Genomic DNA, 19,908 nt, shown 5'->3' on the forward strand with positions numbered 1-19,908 from the left:
AAAAAAAGGGGCATGTGTGTGAATGGGCATAGTTGTTTTTTAAATGTTTATTTGAGAGAGTGCAAGCAGGAGAGGGGCAGAGAGAGAGAGAGAGACAGAGACAGAGAGAGGGAGAGGGAGAAGAGAGAGAAAGGGAGAGAATCCCAAGCAGACTCTGTGCTAATAGAACCATGAGATCATGACCTGAGCTGAAATTATGAGCCAGATGCTTAACTGACTGAGCCACCCAGGGGCCTCGAAGGGGCATGTTTTTTCACATAACAATCTTGGATTCCCATGATCTTAGAACAGTCCTCGGTTACATATAAAGATTGAATTTGAATGTCGGATATTTCTGGAGTTGTCTTTGGGAAATAGACATTAAAGAAAACTGTAGGAGAGTGGCTAAGGAGACAGACTTCACAGCCAGATGATGGATTTATCATTTGGGCTGTAGAACGTGCACAACTCAGTTTTCCCATCCTAAAGACAGGGATATAAAGAACATCCGTCTCACACAGTGGTTATGAGGGTGGTGTGGTATCTGTAGGCCTTCCCAGGACGCCTAATTCTAGAAGCGATGGCTTCCCTTAGGATGGTTTTAATTTTTAAAAGCTTTGGGAAAGAAAGGCACAGAGGAGGAAAGGAAGTCACCCATAACCTCATCCCCTAGCAATTACCATTTAAAAAGTTCTGATACAAATCTCCTGTATTTTCCATGTGCAGACCTATAGATACTTCATTCACTCAATATCCTCTGTGATCATTTTCCCACTCCTATAAGTAGTTTCTTTAAACAGTGATACTTTATATTGTCTTACGGAACTCTATGCAGTATCATTTATTTAGAGAGCCCCTTCTTTTACCGGATTATTTCCATCTTCTTTTTTTTTTTTTTTCCTGTTGAAAATGTTGTGATGAATAATACTGTATCTCCACCGTGTATCTTGGGTTGTTTCCTAGAATTGGGGAATTGCTGAGTCAAAGGGCATGTGTGTTTTTTGAGGCTTTTGATACCTATTGCCAGATTGCCTTCAGGAAAATGGTGCTCCGTTACTGGCCTTCCAGGAGAGCAAGCAGGCTGCTCCTGGCAGATGGTGCTCCCTGACTAGCCCTCCAATAGAGCAGAGCAGGCTGCTCCTGGAGGATGGTGCTCCCTGGCTGGCCCTCTAGCAGAGCAGAGCAGGCTGCTTGTGGAGGATGGTGCTCCCTGGCTGGCCTTCCAGGAGAGCAAGCAGGCTGCTTGTGGAGGATGGTGCTTCCTGACTGGCCCTCCAGGAGAGCAAGCAGGCTGTTCCTGGAGGATGGTGCTCCCTGACTAGCCCTCCAATAGAGCAGGCTGCTCGTGGAGGATGGTGCTCCCTGGTTGGCGGTCCAGAGCAGGCTGCTCATGGAGGATGGTGCTCCCTGGCTGGCCCTCCAATAGAGCAGGCTGCTCGTGGAGGATGGTGCTCCCTGGCTGGCCCTCCAATAGAGCAGGCTGCTCCTGGAGGATAGTGCTCCCTGGCCGGCGGTCCAGCAGAGCAAGCAGGCTGCTCGTGGAGGATGGTTTGCCTGCTACTTCACTTCTCTCTGGCATGCAGCACGGATTACTCGCGGAGGCAACAGTTTCTCGCGCTCTGGATTCTCTGTTTTTCTCTTCTTCCCCTTTGTTTCTTTTCTTGGTTTTCTGCCAAACAGCCTCTTGTGAAAGGACCGCCTAATTAACCCTGTGCTAATTAACAATTTAAAATTACACAGTGTGACTGTTCATGTTTAATTCTCTGGGAGCTGGAGCAACAGCAGGAACCCCTCCCCTCCCTAACAACTATATCCTGCCCCCCGCCCAGCTTCCCAGTAACTGTTGCATTGTACCAGTCCTGTCTCCTTAAAGCAGTGTCAGAAAATTGTCCTAGCACATCTTCTTGGTTGAAAGAGGGAGATGAATGACCTTGTTAGTGGTGGGGCCCGGGGTAATACGGAGACTTATCATTTTAAACAATCTTTGGTAAATAAAGGCTGATACAGGGGAGCTTCCCAGGTAGGTTCCAGGGGGACTGTAACTTGTGACAGGAGCAGGGGTGGGGGCTTTTGATGATGATGTTGGAACTTTCTGTACAAGACTACTTCTCACATGGCAGATTTAAACACTAAGAGAGAATGAGTGTGAGAGAACCAGATCACTCCTATATCTGCCATTGAACGTCTTACTGGAAAGATGTGCTCTTTTGAAATCTAACCGATGTCTGAAAACCATGCACAGACCATGTTGAGTACCATACTGGGAGGTCAGGAGTAGAGTGTGTCTGTGTTTGAAAGGGAACTTGGGGTCACAAGCAGCAGAAGACAAGCAGGCTGCAGGAAGGGTTGTAAGTTGGTGTGCGTGAGCTGGCCCTGGCACGAGTGAAGAGTGAGGGGATGGGGTGCAGAGCTGGGGGTGGGGTGTGAGGGTCTCAACGGAGGCTGCTGGTGGGCCTGCGTGTGAGTGCGTGGGGACCTGCTGGGTTCCCAGGCTGCCCTCTGTAACTGAAGATCATTGATTTTACGGGAAACCGTGTTTACAGACAGAGTGCTGATCGACCTGCCGAGTTGACTTCTGCCTCCTTAAGTAAGAACTACCTTTTTCTTATTGACTGGCTGATAAACAGAGCGAGAGGGACAGCCGGCCGGGTGGGAGAGTTCTGGAGAGCCTGAGGTCCTTGAGCTGAAGGATTGGGCAGGTTTAAGGGATTGCTTCATCTCTACCCTCAGGTCCCTTCTCTGCACCTCCCACCCCATCCCTGCACCTCCCCGGAACCAGTGGGGGAATCCAAGACTGACCCTGCCTGGCTACCTAGCAGTCCAGGCATCAAGCATGGAAAAGATGGCAATCTGGTGAAGATGTTGTGAAGCAGAGAGTGTCTCAAGCTTTAATGCCTGTCCCCAGGGGATCATGTTAAAATGCAGATCCTGATCTGGAGTGGGGCCTGAGAGACCGCATTTCACAGGCGCCCTGGTGAAGAATGACGCTACTTGTCCTGGAAGCACACCTCACTTAGCAAGGTAGAAATGGTTCTGCCTGTTGTGGCCAGCATGCATTGAAAGGAAGCCCAGAGTCTCGATCCTGAAGTGGACCCTTCTATCCCACTGGTGTCTTCATGGGCTGTCGTCACTCTCTGTGAATGAGTGGTATTCCACGTGTCCTCTCTGATGGGGCAGGTGGCACCACCACGGGGTCATCTGTCTTTTATAGGTGGCTACAGTGTCATCCTTGCTGGACACCTTTTGCTTGGGAACAGAAAAGTTAGGCAAGTTTTTGTAGGTCCCGACTGCCTAGCTGGATAGTTTGTGGAGGAGGAGGTAAGAGAGAGCTGAACAAGAAAAGCCCACCAATTAATTGGTAAACGCTTGCAAAACCTGTAACAGCTGGCCTAGCCCAGGCTGGAGAGGAGATTGGCTTTGCTGTCGATACTCAAGTCCCTAGTGAAGCATCAAAGCTGTTCTCCTTTATCAATCGTGGCCTCCCCTTCCAGCATGTTCCTGTAACTTACCAAGCATTTATGACATTGATTTTACAATCGGGCTGTTAACCCTCCCGCCCCTTCAGCCTGCCAACCTTTTTGGCCTGAGCTGTCAATCAGATGTCGTCCAGCCAATCAGGCGCATCCTTAAGAAGAGCCACCCTGGATTCTCACCTGTATCCCAGCTAAGCCTTCTGAAGTCCCATCGCATTTGCTGTGTGGTTTGGTTTCATGTAGTTATCTCTGTTTAAAATCAATGTGCCTTTTCTAAGGCACACGGAACTTTGTTGTAATGGAATTTGAGGTTATAAGCTTGAGAGATGCTGTGCGTGTGTGTGTGTGTGTGTGTGTGTGTGTGTGTGTGTGTGTGTTGAACAAAACAGGACACGTTTTTCCAAAGCTATTTCTCCAGAGACTTCGGGTAAACCTGCCTTCCCTGTCTTTTCCCGAGGGGGAGCTGTTGGCTTACTGTGCAGTCAAGAATCAAGAAATGAAAAAGAATGGGAACATAGGGGTGGGGTGGGGAAGGAGAGAGACCAAACCCGGCCAAAACCTTCCTCCGGTGTGTATGAATGAGATGTTGGGTGGAGAAGCAGCCAAATGTTCTCCAGGAAGGAGGTGTAGGGGGGAGTGTGGCCTGGGATTTGCAGCTGAACAATCGGGGCCGTCCAAGAGGCTGAGTCGACTGTAGGATCCATGCCGGGATGGAAGAAATGCCCCTGTGATGATGTGGCCACAGGAGCAGAGCGATGGCGGGGGATCTGATGCCTCCCTCCCCAGGGATGCGAAGTCTCAGAGGGCAAATTCAGCTCTGTGGCACTCCAGTCGGAAGCGGAAAAGCCCCGGGGCTGAAGGACAGCTGCTTGAGCAGCTACTAATAACTACGAGGCAGGTGTGGAATGGGGGCCGGTGGAGCCCAGCTGCCGTCTCGGCTTGCCGCTAGGATCCCTGACAGCAGAAACCGCCACACCAGTGGTGACCGGGCTCCATCCAGACAGGGCAAGATCGACGCTGCCAGAGGGGGAGCCGGCCAGTTGAGAGTCTTCCCAGATACGTCAAGCTCAGATTTTGCACCATCACGTTTTTAGTCTGAAGCCAGCTCACTCACAAGCAGGCGTGCTCAGTGGGTTCAGGGGGGCGGGGTTGGAGATGGGATTTTGGAGATCTGCCATCCACTTCACAGTGTCGGGGCGGCATTGGGCCTGTTTGTAGATTTAGCTCCTCAGTGTTACTGTTTGTACAATGGGATGATGCTTCCCAGACGCACAGAGGATGAAAGCAGGCATAGGCCCTGTCGAGGGCCTGCAGAGCGTGTCTAGGCCCTGCAGGCTCGCTCTCTGAGCCCTGCAGCCCTCCATCACTTTCCTTTGAACTTCTCAAACTAGACGTTTGGCCAGTAAGAGCAACAGCAGCAGCTTCACCTCTAAATCAGCTAGCGTATCCTCTTGCACGTTTACCAGCCTTTCTCTGGGGGTGCAAAACCTTTCTCCTCTCGTCCATCCTTCCCTGTTGGTGTCCCCTTGCCCCACAGACAGCGTGGGCAGCCGGCAGTGACTTTGAGCTGGCCATCTCTATTCGGTAGGGCCGCCATTCTGCGTCCTTGGTGGGGCCTGGCGAGATAATGTGGCCCTCTTCCTCTGCTGTGGCTCGAGGCCCAGCCCCGACTCTCACACTGTGCTCGCAAAGAACAGAAATTCGAACCGGTCTCCAGGGGGAGAGGAGCCGACAGTCCGAAGACAAGGAGGGAGTCTCCTGTCTGCCCCCCCCCCCCGTCCCCATGCTCCCCACTCATGCCACGGACCCTGGCCGTCATGCCTCGGGCTCCCACCCGCCCTCTGCGCGTTCATTGGATGACGTGGGGGAGATGGCCGGGGTCCCTGCTGCCCTGGCGGTCTCTGTTGTGGGTGTGGACAGAAGCCTGTTAGAGTGCTCTGTGCGGGACCTAGCCTCGGCCCTCCTAACCTCTTTCCTTTCTCTCTCTCTTCCCCCTCTCTCCCTCCTCTCCCCCCCCTTGCCTCCGCTCTTCAGGTCCGATCCGTACTGGGTGCAATGAAAGCTCTACGCAGGCCTTACCATGGAAGGCTGTGACTCGCCCGTCGTCTCGGGGAAGGACAATGGGTGCGGTATCCCTCAGCACCAGCAATGGACTGAACTCAACAGCACCCACCTCCCCGACAAACCCAGTAGCATGGAGCAGTCCACAAGCGAGAACCACGGGCCCCTGGACAGCCTGAGGGCCCCCTTCAATGAGCGCCTCGCGGAGAGCTCCGCCTCGGCCGGCCCCACCGCCGAGCCCGCCGGCAAGGAGGTCAGCTGCAACGGGTGCTCGGCCTCCTTCGCCAGCCTGCAGACCTACATGGAGCACCACTGTCCCAGCGCGCGCCCCCCGCTGCCCCTGAGGGAGGAGAGCGGGAGCGACACCAGTGAGGAGGGGGACGAGGAGAGTGATGTGGAGAACCTGGCTGGGGAGATAGTCTACCAGCCCGACGGCTCGGCCTACATTGTCGAGAGCCTGAGCCAGCTGACCCAAAGCGGGGGCGCCTGTGGCAGCGGCAGCGGGCCCCCCCCCCTCGCTCTTCCTGAACTCTCTCCCCGGGGCGGGGGGCAAACAAGGGGACCCTTCTTGTGCTGCACCAGTCTACCCACAGATCATCAACACTTTCCACATAGCCTCATCCTTCGGGAAATGGTTTGAGGGCCCAGACCAGGCTTTCCCGAATACCTCAGCCCTGACGGGGCTCAGCCCCGTCCTGCACAGCTTCCGCGTGTTTGACGTGCGACACAAAAGCAACAAGGATTACCTGAACAGCGACGGCTCCGCCAAAAGCTCCTGCGTATCCAAAGATGTTCCCAACAACGTGGACCTGTCCAAATTCGATGGCTTTGTGCTCTACGGCAAGAGGAAGCCCATCCTGATGTGCTTCCTGTGCAAACTCTCCTTCGGGTACGTCCGTTCGTTTGTGACCCACGCGGTGCACGACCATCGAATGACCCTGAGTGAAGACGAGCGGAAAATTCTTAGCAATAAGAACATCTCCGCTATCATCCAAGGGATTGGCAAAGACAAGGAACCCCTTGTGAGTTTTTTGGAACCAAAAAACAAAAACTTTCAACACCCTTTAGTTTCTACGGCTAACCTCATAGGCCCCGGACACAGTTTTTATGGGAAATTTAGTGGCATTCGGATGGAAGGGGAGGAGGCTCTCCCAGCCGGCTCTGCTGCTGGCCCCGAGCAGCCCCAGGCTGGTATCTTGACCCCCAGCACCCTCTTGAACCTTGGCGGGCTCACCAGCTCGGTCCTGAAGACCCCCATTACCTCAGTCCCCCTGGGGCCTCTGGCCTCCAGTCCTACCAAATCCTCAGAGGGCAAGGACTCTGGGGCAGCAGAAGGAGAGAAGCAAGAAGTAGGCGATCCGGATTGTTTCTCTGAGAAAGCAGAGCCAGCTGAGGAGGAGGCAGAGGAGGAAGAGGAGGAAGAAGAGGCAGAGGAGGAGGAGGAAGAAGAAGAGGAGGAAGAAGAGGAGGAGGAAGACGAGGGTTGCAAAGGACTCTTTCCAAGCGAGTTGGACGACGAACTGGAGGACAGGCCCCACGAGGAGGCTGGGCCCGTGGCAGGTAGCAGCAGCAAAAAGGACCTTGCTCTCTCAAACCAAAGCATTTCTAACTCCCCCTTAATGCCTAATGTGCTCCAGACCCTGTCGAGGGGCACAGCTTCTACTAGTTCTAATTCTGCTTCTTCCTTTGTTGTCTTTGATGGTGCGAACAGGAGGAATCATTTAAGCTTTAACAGTGAGGGCGTCAGGGCCAATGTGGCAGAGGGCGGCAGGAGGCTGGACTTTGCTGACGAAAGTGCCAATAAAGACAATGCCACAGCACCAGAACCAAATGAAAGCACAGAGGGCGACGATGGGGGCTTTGTCCCCCATCACCAGCACGCTGGCTCCCTCTGCGAGCTTGGGGTTGGGGAATGCCCCTCGGGGAGCGGCGTGGAGTGCCCCAAATGCGACACGGTCCTGGGCTCCTCCCGCTCGCTGGGCGGCCACATGACCATGATGCATTCTCGTAACTCATGTAAGACACTTAAGTGCCCCAAGTGCAACTGGCACTACAAGTACCAGCAGACACTGGAGGCTCACATGAAGGAGAAGCACCCGGAGCCGGGGGGCTCCTGTGTCTACTGCAAAAGCGGGCAGCCCCACCCTCGGTTGGCACGAGGTGAGAGCTACACGTGTGGTTACAAGCCTTTCCGCTGTGAGGTGTGTAACTACTCCACAACTACCAAAGGCAACCTCAGTATTCATATGCAGTCCGACAAGCATCTCAACAACATGCAGAACCTGCAGAATGGAGGAGGGGAGCAGGTGTTCAGCCACTCGGCCGGGGCGGCGGCGGCGGCGGCGGCGGCCGCGGCCGCGGCGGCCAACATCGGCAGCTCCTGCGGGGCCCCCTCGCCCACCAAACCAAAAACCAAACCCACCTGGCGGTGCGAGGTGTGCGATTACGAGACCAACGTGGCCAGGAACCTGCGCATCCACATGACCAGCGAGAAGCACATGCATAACATGATGCTGCTGCAGCAGAACATGTCCCAGATTCAACACAACCGCCACCTGGGCCTCGGCAGCCTGCCCTCGCCCGCCGAGGCCGAGCTTTACCAATACTACCTGGCCCAGAACATGAACCTGCCCAACCTGAAAATGGACAACACTGCCTCGGACGCCCAGTTCATGATGAGTGGATTCCAGCTGGATCCCACCGGGCCCATGGCCGCCATGACGCCTGCTCTAGGTGAGGCTGACTCCGTGTTTGTTTGTTCTGGTGACTTGAGTTTAACTGGGGAGAACCGAGAATAGACTGAGGTCCTGTGGATTCGGCTGATGCTGATTTTCTCCAGAGTGGTGGTGTATACCCTCGAGTGTCTGACTTTCAGGTGTTTTTCTCAAGGACCCCTTGTGTGCCTGTGGGGGGTCGTATGTATTCAGCACCCACACGTGGTAATACTCCGGCTGCACAGGCTGGGATTAAAGTTGAAGGGTTTCCTCTAGTTTTTGGCTTCCGGTCAACTTCCCTCTCTCTTCCCATCTTCTCTTTCTTCATCTCTTTCTCAATTTGAAAAATCGCCCCAATTATCTGAAACTTCTGGGTTCCGTTAGATATTTACTGTAATCTACAGGAAACTGCCATTCAAGTTGTAAACAGGGACAGTCCTCTCCATAAGAGCGACTCGAAATCACAGTGTACCTTATTCAGATAACCGAACGCTGGGTTCTGTGCCGAGCAGGGAGCCATCCAGATAAGTGCTCAGAGTTCTCGGGTGTGTTCACGGGGATCTCCATGAAAGAGACGCGTTCTTTTCTTTTTTGTTTTGCGTGAGTTGTCGCTGATAAGTATAGTTGGGAATTAAATTGCCCCGGGGCACCATAAAGAGTGGTGTGCTAGACAAAAAATGAATACATTCTAAAATTGTACATCAAAGAAAGCTGAATTCTAATATCCATTAGATGATGGTTAATGGAGCCTTTGTCAGCCGTGAAAAAACAACCCATGTTGGAGAAGGTGAGTTGGCCGTGTCCGGACAGCAAGTCTTACCAACTGGCTTAATTGACCTAGAATCGGATCAAGAGGATAGGATTTGGATGCCAAAAGTCATCGGTCTTTGCATCAAAAGAATCACAATCATTTTTAGGGTAGAGCCTCTATAGCGAGAGATGTACAAATCACTTTTACAAGGACCAGTATGATGGGGGCTGTTGCTGCTCCCACCACCTGTGCCTCAGACAGGCACTGCCTGGTCTCTGTCCCCTGACCCGGCTAACCAGGGTGGACCAAGGTGGTGGCCTGGATTAAGCAGTATTCCTTTACTGACACAGGAATAAGTTGTTCTCAGCAACAAAGTGTGAGCAGATTACTTTTAATCTGACATGGTTTAAGTTAATGCCAGGGGCCAAGCCTCCCCAGTTGGCACGTCTTTGTATGGTGTTTTAGTGCTAATTGCTGCTGATGAGTTATATTTCATAGCATTTAATTTGTTTTTCCTGCGAATTCTTACTACTTTAATCTTATTTTCTGTTTTGGAATATTGACCTGTGGATCCTTTATTACCAAACGATTTGAAGATGTTTTACCAACTGGTTAATAATGGATGCACAGAAATCAATTATTTTATTTGTCCCCAGAGTGAACCATAGGGTTTGCACACCAAGGGATGGCATCATACTGTAAGCCTTTTTTTTTTTTTTTAAAGCCTATGGGAATTGAGGTTTTCTCATCTGGAGATTTAAAATCTTGGGGAGGCAGATCTTGGAGTAAATCAAATATAATGTAGGTAGAATGAAGACACAGAAAATGGATAGGTTCATACTGGGTCAAAGTGAGATCTTTTTAATTACCTTGAAAACCAGTAATTCTGACTAAGACTTGAATTAAGTGGTAGAAAAATATTTTGCTTTTACGCAAGTGTCTGTGAGTCTGCGGGGCATCATGCATTATGGGCATATGGCAGATGGAAAAGAAATGGTAGAATAAATCCCTGTGTTCTGGACATGTATAGCAGATCCATACTTTATTTCTTAAAGAGAATAGAGCTTTTCCTTCTAAGGGCTTTTCCCAGGTCAGCCAAGCAAAGGTCCTTGAATTTTCAGGGTTACTGCTTATCAGCCAAGGTAAGTCTCTGGAAACCTTCTGTGCTCTTAGTGCACAAGAACAACTGAGATGGAGCTAGAGTCCCAGATCCTTTATCCTGGAAGCCTGAGTGGGTGTGGGTATGAGAGCATGTGTCCAGAGGTCCTGTAGAGTAAGTCATAGGACCTCGGTAGAAGCGGGTGTATGCAGATGTGAAAGAGCCAAAACATTAAGTCCTATATGCAACTCTGCCGATCTTTCTTGAGGCCATTTGTGAGCAGGCTGTAGGTGTTACTGGGTATTCCTGGGCTCTGCAGGGGGAAAAATGTTTTTGTGAAATACATTTCTGCTTACGAAGTTATTATTCTCATACTGCTTTTGACAGAGCCTTCTTTCTTGTGATACCAAACAGATGCTGCTTCTGGGAAGGCTTTCTTTCTGGAGGGCTTTAAGGAGAGGGCTGGCACCCTTTGGTCTGGTCTGGTTGGATTTTGCTGCCATTTGTAGATAAGATATTAGACTCGAAGCCATCTGAATATCCTTCCAGACATCGCTTTTGATGATCAAGTTTAGCACAGCACTGAGAAACAGCTGGCGGGGTATCTGCTTTTCCAGGTAGCCGCCTAGCTACAGGACATCTGCATGAGGTTTTCGAGGTCCTCTGCTTCTGCCTTTGGGTCTAGAAGGTGTCTTTTAATGCACGTGCCTCTCTGACGATGTGCTCATGGGTGGGCTCTTGTGCCAGGGTGTAAATTCTAAGTATTAGACTTGGGTGCGTGTGGGGAGGTGGGGTCCCCCCCTCACAGAGATGTTACCTCCGGTGTAGCTTCAGGAGTAAACACCGGCTGAGTTCTCACTCACAGGGGCTCTCTTCCTAACTTCCTGAGAAATGGGTGAGGTTCTGCCACTTCCTGGAGGCTGAATTAGTTCCTTCTAGCTCTACAGATTTGTAGGATTCTGAGCCCTGTGTTCATTCCTCCAAGGTAGAGTTCTCGGAGGGAGTTTTGGCTTTCCTGTCGCCTTCGTTTCACTGCTTCTCTGTGTCTTCGATTTGCATTTCAAGAGCTTGGAATGGGAATAGGGACTTACTTCCTCTGTGTGTGTGAGGATTTCTCATTTTTACTCAGGCATCCAGCAAGTGACAGCTGAATTTCTCTTTAGAGCAATATTGATGTGCTGAGGTTAAATTTAAAAAGTGGAGAGGATTTGATGCTTCAGGTGGTTGGCATCAGAAACAAATATATGTTTGCTCCTTGTCTTACCCTCTGGGCAATTTCTGCTTTTACTGAACACAGCGTATGTTTCATGGATGCTACCTGGCCTTTGTCCCCATTAAGGGATGGAGCTTTTAGGCTTTTTCCCCCCCCCTCCTCTTTTTCTCTCCCGTCCTAAAAAGAATGTCTTAGTTAAGGCTCCTCTCACCAGGGGAGATGGCAGGGGAGAAGACAAGCAGAAAGCTTCCTGAGCCTTCTGGAATGCACGTGCAAAAGATTTCTGCGGCTTGCTAGATTGTCCACAGGCTTCATATGCAGCCAGTCAGCTCGGTAGAACCTTGTAACTGATCTTCTCACTAGAGGTGCCTCATGTAGCATAAATAAGAAAATCATTAAAAAAAAATCTTTTATTTGATTAGCCGCTAACTTGGATTGTAATCAGTCATTAAAACAAAACAAAATAAAACAAAACCTCAGGCCAACCACATGTAAAAGGTCAAGTCTGAGTATCAGTTGGGGAGGGGCAGGGGCAGATATAATAGCTCAAGTGTGCGTGTGTTTGGGGGGAGAGGCAAAAAATAGAAGCCAGTGCTCAGCGTTCTGCTGGACTTTATGCTGCTAGGTAATGCAGAGAAGGCTGCTGTTTCCAAGCCTATTTTGTGGTATAAGTAAGAGCTTGCAGTATTAATTTACCACTGGTGAGTGAGAGCCCATCCCCAGTTTGTGCAGGGCACTGTAGAGCTGAAAAACAACCAGGGCGAGAAGGGCAGAGAAGAGCTTTCTCAGACCCTTTTGGGGGGACTCTGAGCTGACCTTTGCGTTTCACTGCCCATCTGGATCCACTTCCTGAACCTGTAACATTCTGGTTCCCCTTTAGCCTTGTCCTGCACAGCATCTGTGTAGGGGGCTGGGCGGTCTCTAGAGGTTCAGCCAGGAGAAGCCTGGACCCCTGCCTTAAAGAGGCTGTACCCTGATGGGGACACCGGGCAGCACGTGGCTCTCCATGTGGTTGATGACAAAGGAGAATGTGACATGGCCCATAGCAGACCTAACATTTCATGCACCGTGGGGGCTCAGAAAAGGGGAGTGATTATATTCTTGGGGACATGTTGGAGGAGCTGGCACCGTTGACAGGCAGGTAGACTATTGACCCGCGGGGCGTGATGAGGAATAGGGAGACCGTCCCCTAAATCTCAGATTTAGAGCTGCGCTCTCCACTGCGGGAGCCACTAGCCACATGTGGCTATCTAAATTAAATGAATTAAAAAGAAATACAATAAAAAATTCAGTCGCTTGGCTGCAACTTTGCCGTATTTCAAGTGTTCACCAGCCACACGTGGTTAGTGACTAGCACACCAGACCGTGCAGGTACAACATGTTTCCATCATTGTAGAAAGTCCTGCTGGGCAGTGCTGCTTTAGATAAATTCTGGGCCCGATTCTCATTTACCTTGAAGGCTTCATATCTTAGATTACAGCTGTAACTCATTTCCAACTTTGAGGGGTCTGGAGTTTCAGATTCTGTTATGTCTAGTGAATGATGCTTATTCCCATCTTTTCTTGGATTAGAGTGAGGGGCCGAACTGAAATATTCAAGAGACTGTGCTTCTAGGTATTCTTTTCCAAAGTGGGGCAAAAAACATGAAACCTTTTACAAATTTCAGAAAGTCCACAGGAAAAGATCTGAACACATAAAGACGCATAAAGTTGATTTTTTTGGGGAGGAGGGTGGTGTTTCCAGGTCGTAGCACCTTGCAACACTTGAAATGGGATCTTTTTTCTCCTGGAACCTAGGCTGAGGGTCAGGGAGGCTGGGGGGTGCCTCAGCTGCATCTGTGAGCCCGGCCGCTGATTCTCTTCCCCTCTCCTTCCCCACAGTGGGCGGTGAGATCCCCCTAGACATGCGCCTCGGGGGCGGGCAACTGGTGTCGGAGGAGCTGATGAACCTGGGCGAGAGCTTCATCCAGACCAACGACCCATCTCTGAAGCTCTTCCAGTGTGCCGTGTGCAACAAGTTCACCACGGACAACCTGGACATGCTGGGGCTGCACATGAACGTGGAGCGCAGCCTCCCAGAGGACGAGTGGAAGGCCGTGATGGGGGACTCGTACCAGTGCAAACTCTGCCGCTACAACACCCAGCTCAAGGCCAACTTCCAGCTGCACTGTAAGACCGACAAGCATGTGCAGAAGTACCAGCTGGTGGCCCACATCAAGGAGGGTGGCAAAGCCAATGAGTGGCGGCTCAAGTGTGTGGCCATCGGCAACCCTGTCCATCTCAAGTGCAACGCGTGTGACTACTACACCAACAGCCTGGAGAAGCTGCGGCTGCACACGGTCAACTCCAGACACGAGGCCAGCCTGAAGCTGTACAAGGTGAGCCCCGGGCTGCTTCTGGAAGGCATGCCTCGGATCCCTGGGTGCTGGGGACAGGGGACGGGCTGTGTCACGGCGGGGCTGGTGGCTGGGTGGTAACCTGGTGTTGGAAGGGGTGTTGGCATCCGCTTCCTGGTGAAGCTGCAGTGCGGTGGCAGCTTCTGCCACCTGAAGGTTGTTTTTGAGAGGCGCCCGTTTCGGAGGGCGGGTTCCGTTGACAGCAGCCCGATACTTCCCCATCGACAGTGTCTTTACAGTTGGCTTTTTCCCCCTTGAGTTGTTAGTTGTGGCTTTTGTGTACCCTTGTGCTCCTGTATTGTCCCTTTCTCATACATGCTTCATGTTCTCCCTTTCCATCTCGTCCCCACCCTGCGCCCCTTAATCTCTTCTCTCCTAAATGCCTCTGGAGGACTTAGTTCGTTTGTGCCTTGGTTCATTCCTTCATCCATTCGTTCATTCATCCATTCATTAGGTACGTATTGAGCACCTACTGTATAGCAGGTGCTGTTCTGGACACATGCCCACCTCCATGCACAAAACAGACAAAAAAAATTCCTGCCCTCATGGCGCTTCCATTCTTTTGCAGGGAGGTGGGTGATAAATACAGTGCATAGTTGACTAGAAGGTGGCACGTACTATTGGGAAAATTGGGATCAGTTAAGGGGGCTCCTCTGTTCTTTGTTCTGTGCTCCTTTCTCTATCTCATGTTTGCATTTCCCCTTTCCCCCCCTGGGCTTCTTCCATCCTCTTCCTCTCCCTCTGTCTCCCCTCCCCTCCCTTCCCCTCCTCTCCCCTCCTGGCCCCTCCTCTCCTTCACCCCCTCCTTTCTTTCCTTCCTCCCTCCCTCCCTTCTTCCCTTCCTTCCTTCCTTTCTCCCTCCCTCCCTCCCCTTCCTTCCTCCCACCCCCTCCAGTCTTTCTCTCAATCCATAGACTGTAACGGTAACGGTGAGGAGGAGGTGCTCAGATACTGTAAATAGTCCTTTCACTTGCGAGGCAGAATTGCTCCAGACGTTTCTATTGATTTTCACTGGACTTAAAGCCTCACCTTTTTCTCTAATCATCCCATAATGGCTTTAGTATGAACAATCAGGTACAAATCGCCATAAATCTGCCCAGCCTCCTCCCACATACCTTCCACACCCTCACTCTCTCTTTGCATTTTCCTCCCTTTTATTATCAGCCTCCCCTCTTTCCTTTCATGCCATTTCCCACATCTTCTTCGGGGCCAGGGAGCACTTCTTTTGACCCTGAGCTAGTTTTAATCCCCTTTCTACTCCTGGCGATTTTAAAGGGAGACTTTAAATAAGGAAGACCTCAGGTCCTTTCCCCATGTCCGTCTCTGTCGAGGTTGATAACTGTAATTCATTTTACAATTGCTCGTTTTCAGCTTGGCAAGAGTCCTGGGTAGAGTGGGTGAGAAACCATTTTAGGGAAAGGAAGAGAAAGCAGAAGTGAGGCAGTAGAAATAGAGGGTTCTAGAATCGCCTGCCGACTCCGGCACAGACGGGCTGGCGTGGTGCAGTGGGGAAGGTCTGGACGCCAAGCAGCTGACCCCCTTGTGTTATAAGTCAGCAAGAACCTCACTGGATGGCTTAGTTTTGTGTCACCATTAACAGAAGAGGCTCCTGGCAGTCACTTTAAGTTAGAGGTCTCGCGTGGCCGTAGCGCGGTACTGATTGTGGTCAAGAAAACCTGACGGGAAACCCATAGGAAAACTATTTCCAAAGGACCCGACTGAGAAAAATTAGTTTGGAGCACTCCCCATGGTCATGGAAGACTGTCTACCACTTTGACGAAGGCTGTTTAGAGTTGGCAAGCAACTGTCCTCTTCCATCTGAGGGGGGAAAGGCCCTTTAGATTCATTATAAAACCTACATGGTGGTGATGAACTTTCCACACTACATTCTCCAGTAAGAGTATATCACGCCCTTGACTTTGCTTCTGAGGGGCCTGGAGCCCGGAGGATTCTCTGAGATTATACCTTTTTTTGGTCCCCAGGACACCTTCACGCATCACACTTAGCAAGTCAGGTTGAGGTAGTTTCCTGGATGGATGTAAGGGAGCCATTTGTGTGTTTCCGTTTGTGTTTTGCTGAACTGTGGACACTCATCCTCCTTGGCCTTATTTTCTCTCTCTCTGTCTCTCTTTTGAATTTAAAAGATGGAGAAGACTCCTCGTCAAAAAAGGCAGTGCAGGTGGGCCACAGATGTTGGGGTGTGGGATAGAACTGGGGAACCAGTGTCTAAAGAAGTCTCCAAACAGTGCACTTGGCTGACACAACCCCGGGGGTGAACGTTCCCCACATTCAGAGCAGAATTCTGTGTGTCAGGAGCCGTAGGTCATGAGTCTGGTCTCATTAGTCCTTGGGTAATGAATGTCCCTCTGCTTGCTGTGGCTCTGCTGTGGGGGCGGGGAGCTCTCTCACCCACCCCTGAGTGACACGGAGATGGGCTTCTTCCAACGCGTGCGCCAAGCCTTTCTGTCCTGCGGTGTGATTAAGACAGACTTGCTTTGCCGCTGAGGGGGCTCACTGTCGTAGGGTGTCACGAGTCCACAGATTTGGGGTGGGGCCTGGAGGTGGTTGAGAGTCAGTTTTTCTCTAGGCCCTGGTGTGGGCTGTAGTAAATGGAGATTGATTGCATGTGATTTTTCCTCTTGCTAATGTAATCCATTAGCCCAGCACATGCATAATCAGTTTAGAGCACAGTTAACTGGATGTAATCGAGTTCTTTACTGTCCGCTAGAGAAACAGCTCCAGATGCTGCTGACCTGGGGAGGGCACCAGGCTTCTCACACACAGCCCTCTTTACTCACCCCATCCTCACTTCCCACCCTGCCCCCCAACCTGTCCTGGCCCCCACCCTGCCCCATCCCCGTGCCTTGGCAAATTAGACATCATTTGGTCAGGAAAAGTCCCAACTTGCTTTGTGCTGCACCTGCTCGAGCAGCCATGGTGTACTGGACTTCCTAATGGGTCTCTCAACCCTCTCTTTCAACTGAGGTCTTTATTCCCTCCTCTTCCTTTTTCATGTTGGAGGAGCTAGAACAGCCATCTCAGGAGATGCAAGCAGAGGCGTAGCTTTCTGGTTTGTCGTTTGACCTCACACTGGTCCAGGGTCCCTTCTCTTGGTGTCATAAGTGCTGGGACATACGTTGCTGTATTAACACTGAGCTGTCTGAAAGCGTGAGAGGATTTCCAATCTGGACTGAGAGAGGGTTTCTTAATCCACTACCCCAACCCCACCTACCTAGAGAAGGGCAGAAACAAACAAAAAACCCTGCTGATATTATCACCCTTGCTTGCATGGGATTGTCCAGTTGTGATTGTGTGAGAGCAGTTTTTCAATGGAGATTAACGTTCGGTGAATTCTTCCTCCCTACCTCCTAGGAGTGGAGGGGAGTTTTGGGTGGGGGGTGAGCTAGAGAGCCCGGGCATCAGATAAGGCTCTTCCCTTTCTCTGGGCCTCCAGGTCACTTAGTGAAACACTTAGGACTGAATTCCTTCAGTGGTTTTTTGTGTGTGTCTTAAAGAGTTGTGGGCTCTGGTCTAGCCCCTAGAGGTCCTCCGCCCATATGCTCACACCTGCCGTGATGGGGCACTGTGGTTGATCCACCCGGTGGGAAGGGCCAGCAGCCCCAGTCCAGCTTAGAGGCTGGGTCCTTGGTTTCTGTCTGTAGCGATTCATCTGAGCCAGAATGGAAGCGTGTTGTGGGTGGGAAAGGTACTTGTCTCTCATCGGGGCTTGAGCTCCAGAACTTGAATTCCGCCCCTTTCTGCTTTCCCTCATAAATGGATCACTCTTGTCTTTGGGGACCTGGCCACTCCCCCACCCCTTCCACCTGTAGAGCTGTAGAGATGCGGGGTGCCTTTGCTTACCTTAAACAGGGAGTGGCAGGTACTGACAGATGCCTGCCCTCTGCTCCTCCCCAAGCTAGCATAGGTCCTGAGTCCACCTTGTGTGCGTTCACAGCTAGTGTGGGCCCTTACGTGTTTACCTGGACTTCCCTGCTATGTGGCATCCATAGTGAGCTCCCTAAAATTTGTGGCATCTTCTGCTTGAGGGAGGAGAGTGCAGAGAGGACAGATAGAGATCAGTGTACACTTGTCAGCTGTTAGGATCTGCTTTTTCTTTTGATATTTTTCTTCACCTGAGAGTCATTGGACTGGAAATCCATCAACTTTAGCAGATGGATTAAGAACCGCCCCCTCCTGCCACCCCCCCCCCCCCCCCAGTAGTAACTCTATTACTCAGAGTTCCCAGCTGAGGTGCCTTTGATTAGACCAAGCCTGATGGTTTCATATTAACCTTAAATTATACACAGAGGAGGAGGTCATCTCCCATGGAGTTGGGTCTGGGCCCCATGTGAGCTACCTTGGGCCAACGGGGCAGACGGTGAAACACCAGCTCTACTTGGCTTAAAGTAGAGGTAAAGGATGGCACCAGTTGACTGAAAACACACACCCACATTCTCCACATAGTGGACTTTAACACTTGCCACCCTATTGGGATTCTTTGTGGTGGGAGGAAGTAGGAAACCCTCTGTCAGACTCTGAGAATCCACCTTCTCAGTTCTTCCCCAGACTCATAAACTCACTGGGGCTGTCTCCCAGCAGGGCCATAAATTCATCACAGGGTGGTCGGACAAATCAGAAGACGTAGAACAAATCTGACAAAGATTTCCTCTTCAGTCTGCATTCTTCGTGCTCCTTTATGGGTACACTTGGGGGACAGACTGTCTTAGGAAGACAGCTGCATGCTTCATGCTTCAAAGACTGGTAGCCTTTGTCTTGCTTGGAAAGCAGATAGTGTGGATCCTCTGGTGAACCCTGCCTCCCTCCCTGTCCTCTCCTCCCTGGTGCGGCTACCATGTCTGAAGCACTTGGTCTAGTGTCATCTGCTTTACATCGTCACTCTGGAACTAGTGTCCTCAAACCTTGTTTTCTCATTAGGTTGACTTTTTTTTTGTTAAGGGCATTCTTTTGCCTTCTTCTTTCCATACCTTGGTGCCTTCATGCAAAAATGAAAGGAGGGGAATGTTTTTGTTTCCTGTGGTTGATTCAGAAGGTGTGAAAAGCCAGATGTTAGGGTAGATTTTAGCCCATTTAGTTCTCCATGCCCTCTGTCTCCTAGAGCAGCAGGGCATTTGAAGTTCATTTCCCTCACTTGACTGTTGGGCTCACAGATGTGGGCCTCCTGGAGCAGGGCTGGGAGACTACATGTGGGCCCCGTGGTCATTCCTGCAGAGCCCGGGTTGGCTCTGGTGAAATTTGTGACCACGAGTAACTTAAAGGAGACTCTAGGAAGATTGAAAGGCCACATCTTTTTAGGAGGGAGTGTTTATGCGATGACATAGTTAATCCTTCACTGCCGTAGTAATTGTGGGCAGTGTATGATGGAGGAACATACATGGCAAGTATATTGCCAGTGTGTGCGTTGTGAATGGTAGACATCTCTCTGCACAGGTTCCTTGCCCTCCCTTCCGGTCAGAACTGTCCTACCCACCTTGATCTGAATCCACCCCCCCACCCCCATGAGTGTTATTTCGTTCAAAACATTCATTCAGCTGATTGGCTGGCTTTATGCACAAACTTTGCCTGGGTCCCTGTGGTTATAGTATTATACACACCCTCAGGTCAATAAGGTGAGGTCAGTGTTCTCTTTTGCCTTTTGCCTTAACAAAACTGAGATCTTATTAGATGTGGCTAGTTTTAAAAAGTCCATGCTACCATTGAACAACGATAACACTCACTGTAGCACTTTCTTTTTTTTAAATGATATTAATATTTTTGTTTTGTCTTTATTTTTCCCTTTTTAAATCTTTTTTTGTGCATGGTAAAGAGCTGATAAGACCCTTTTAGAATATTATTCTGAATTATTTCTTACTAGACTAGCATTCCATGTTTGTCTCAGTGTAAGCTACTGATAAAATGTAGATTCCTTATTTTTATGGTAAAATAATTAATATGAGTAATCTATGTTCACTGTGGAAAATTTGAAAAATTCAGGAAAGTACAAGTGAAAATAACTATCAACCTAATCCTCCTGTGCAACAGTGTATTTTTATTTCCTTCCTTTTGTGTATAACAAGCATTCTACAAAATTGGAATGGGCGTGTGTACAGTATTGTACCTGTATATTATCTTCTAATGTCTTTAAGTGTTTTTTAATAATTAAAAAAATTTTTAATGTTTATTTATTAGAGTCTTACTGATGTACAGACAGGTTGTCTGCCATGGT

At 50.4% G+C, this 19,908-nt stretch overlaps 1 protein-coding gene across 1 annotated transcript in view; it reads left to right on the plus strand.

Annotated features, from left to right (window-relative positions):
* ZFHX3 (zinc finger homeobox 3) overlaps positions 1-19,908 on the plus strand; it is a 237,236-nt gene that overhangs the window by 73,743 nt on the left and 143,585 nt on the right. Inside the window, 3 exon segments of the mRNA XM_049622703.1 lie at positions 5,487-6,015; positions 6,017-8,246; positions 13,171-13,667. Coding sequence (XP_049478660.1) covers positions 5,533-6,015; positions 6,017-8,246; positions 13,171-13,667 — 3,210 coding nt within the window. The 5' untranslated portion in view covers positions 5,487-5,532.

Source organism: Panthera uncia (assembly GCF_023721935.1).
Source record: "Panthera uncia isolate 11264 chromosome E2 unlocalized genomic scaffold, Puncia_PCG_1.0 HiC_scaffold_20, whole genome shotgun sequence".
Classification (NCBI taxonomy): domain Eukaryota; kingdom Metazoa; phylum Chordata; class Mammalia; order Carnivora; family Felidae; genus Panthera; species Panthera uncia.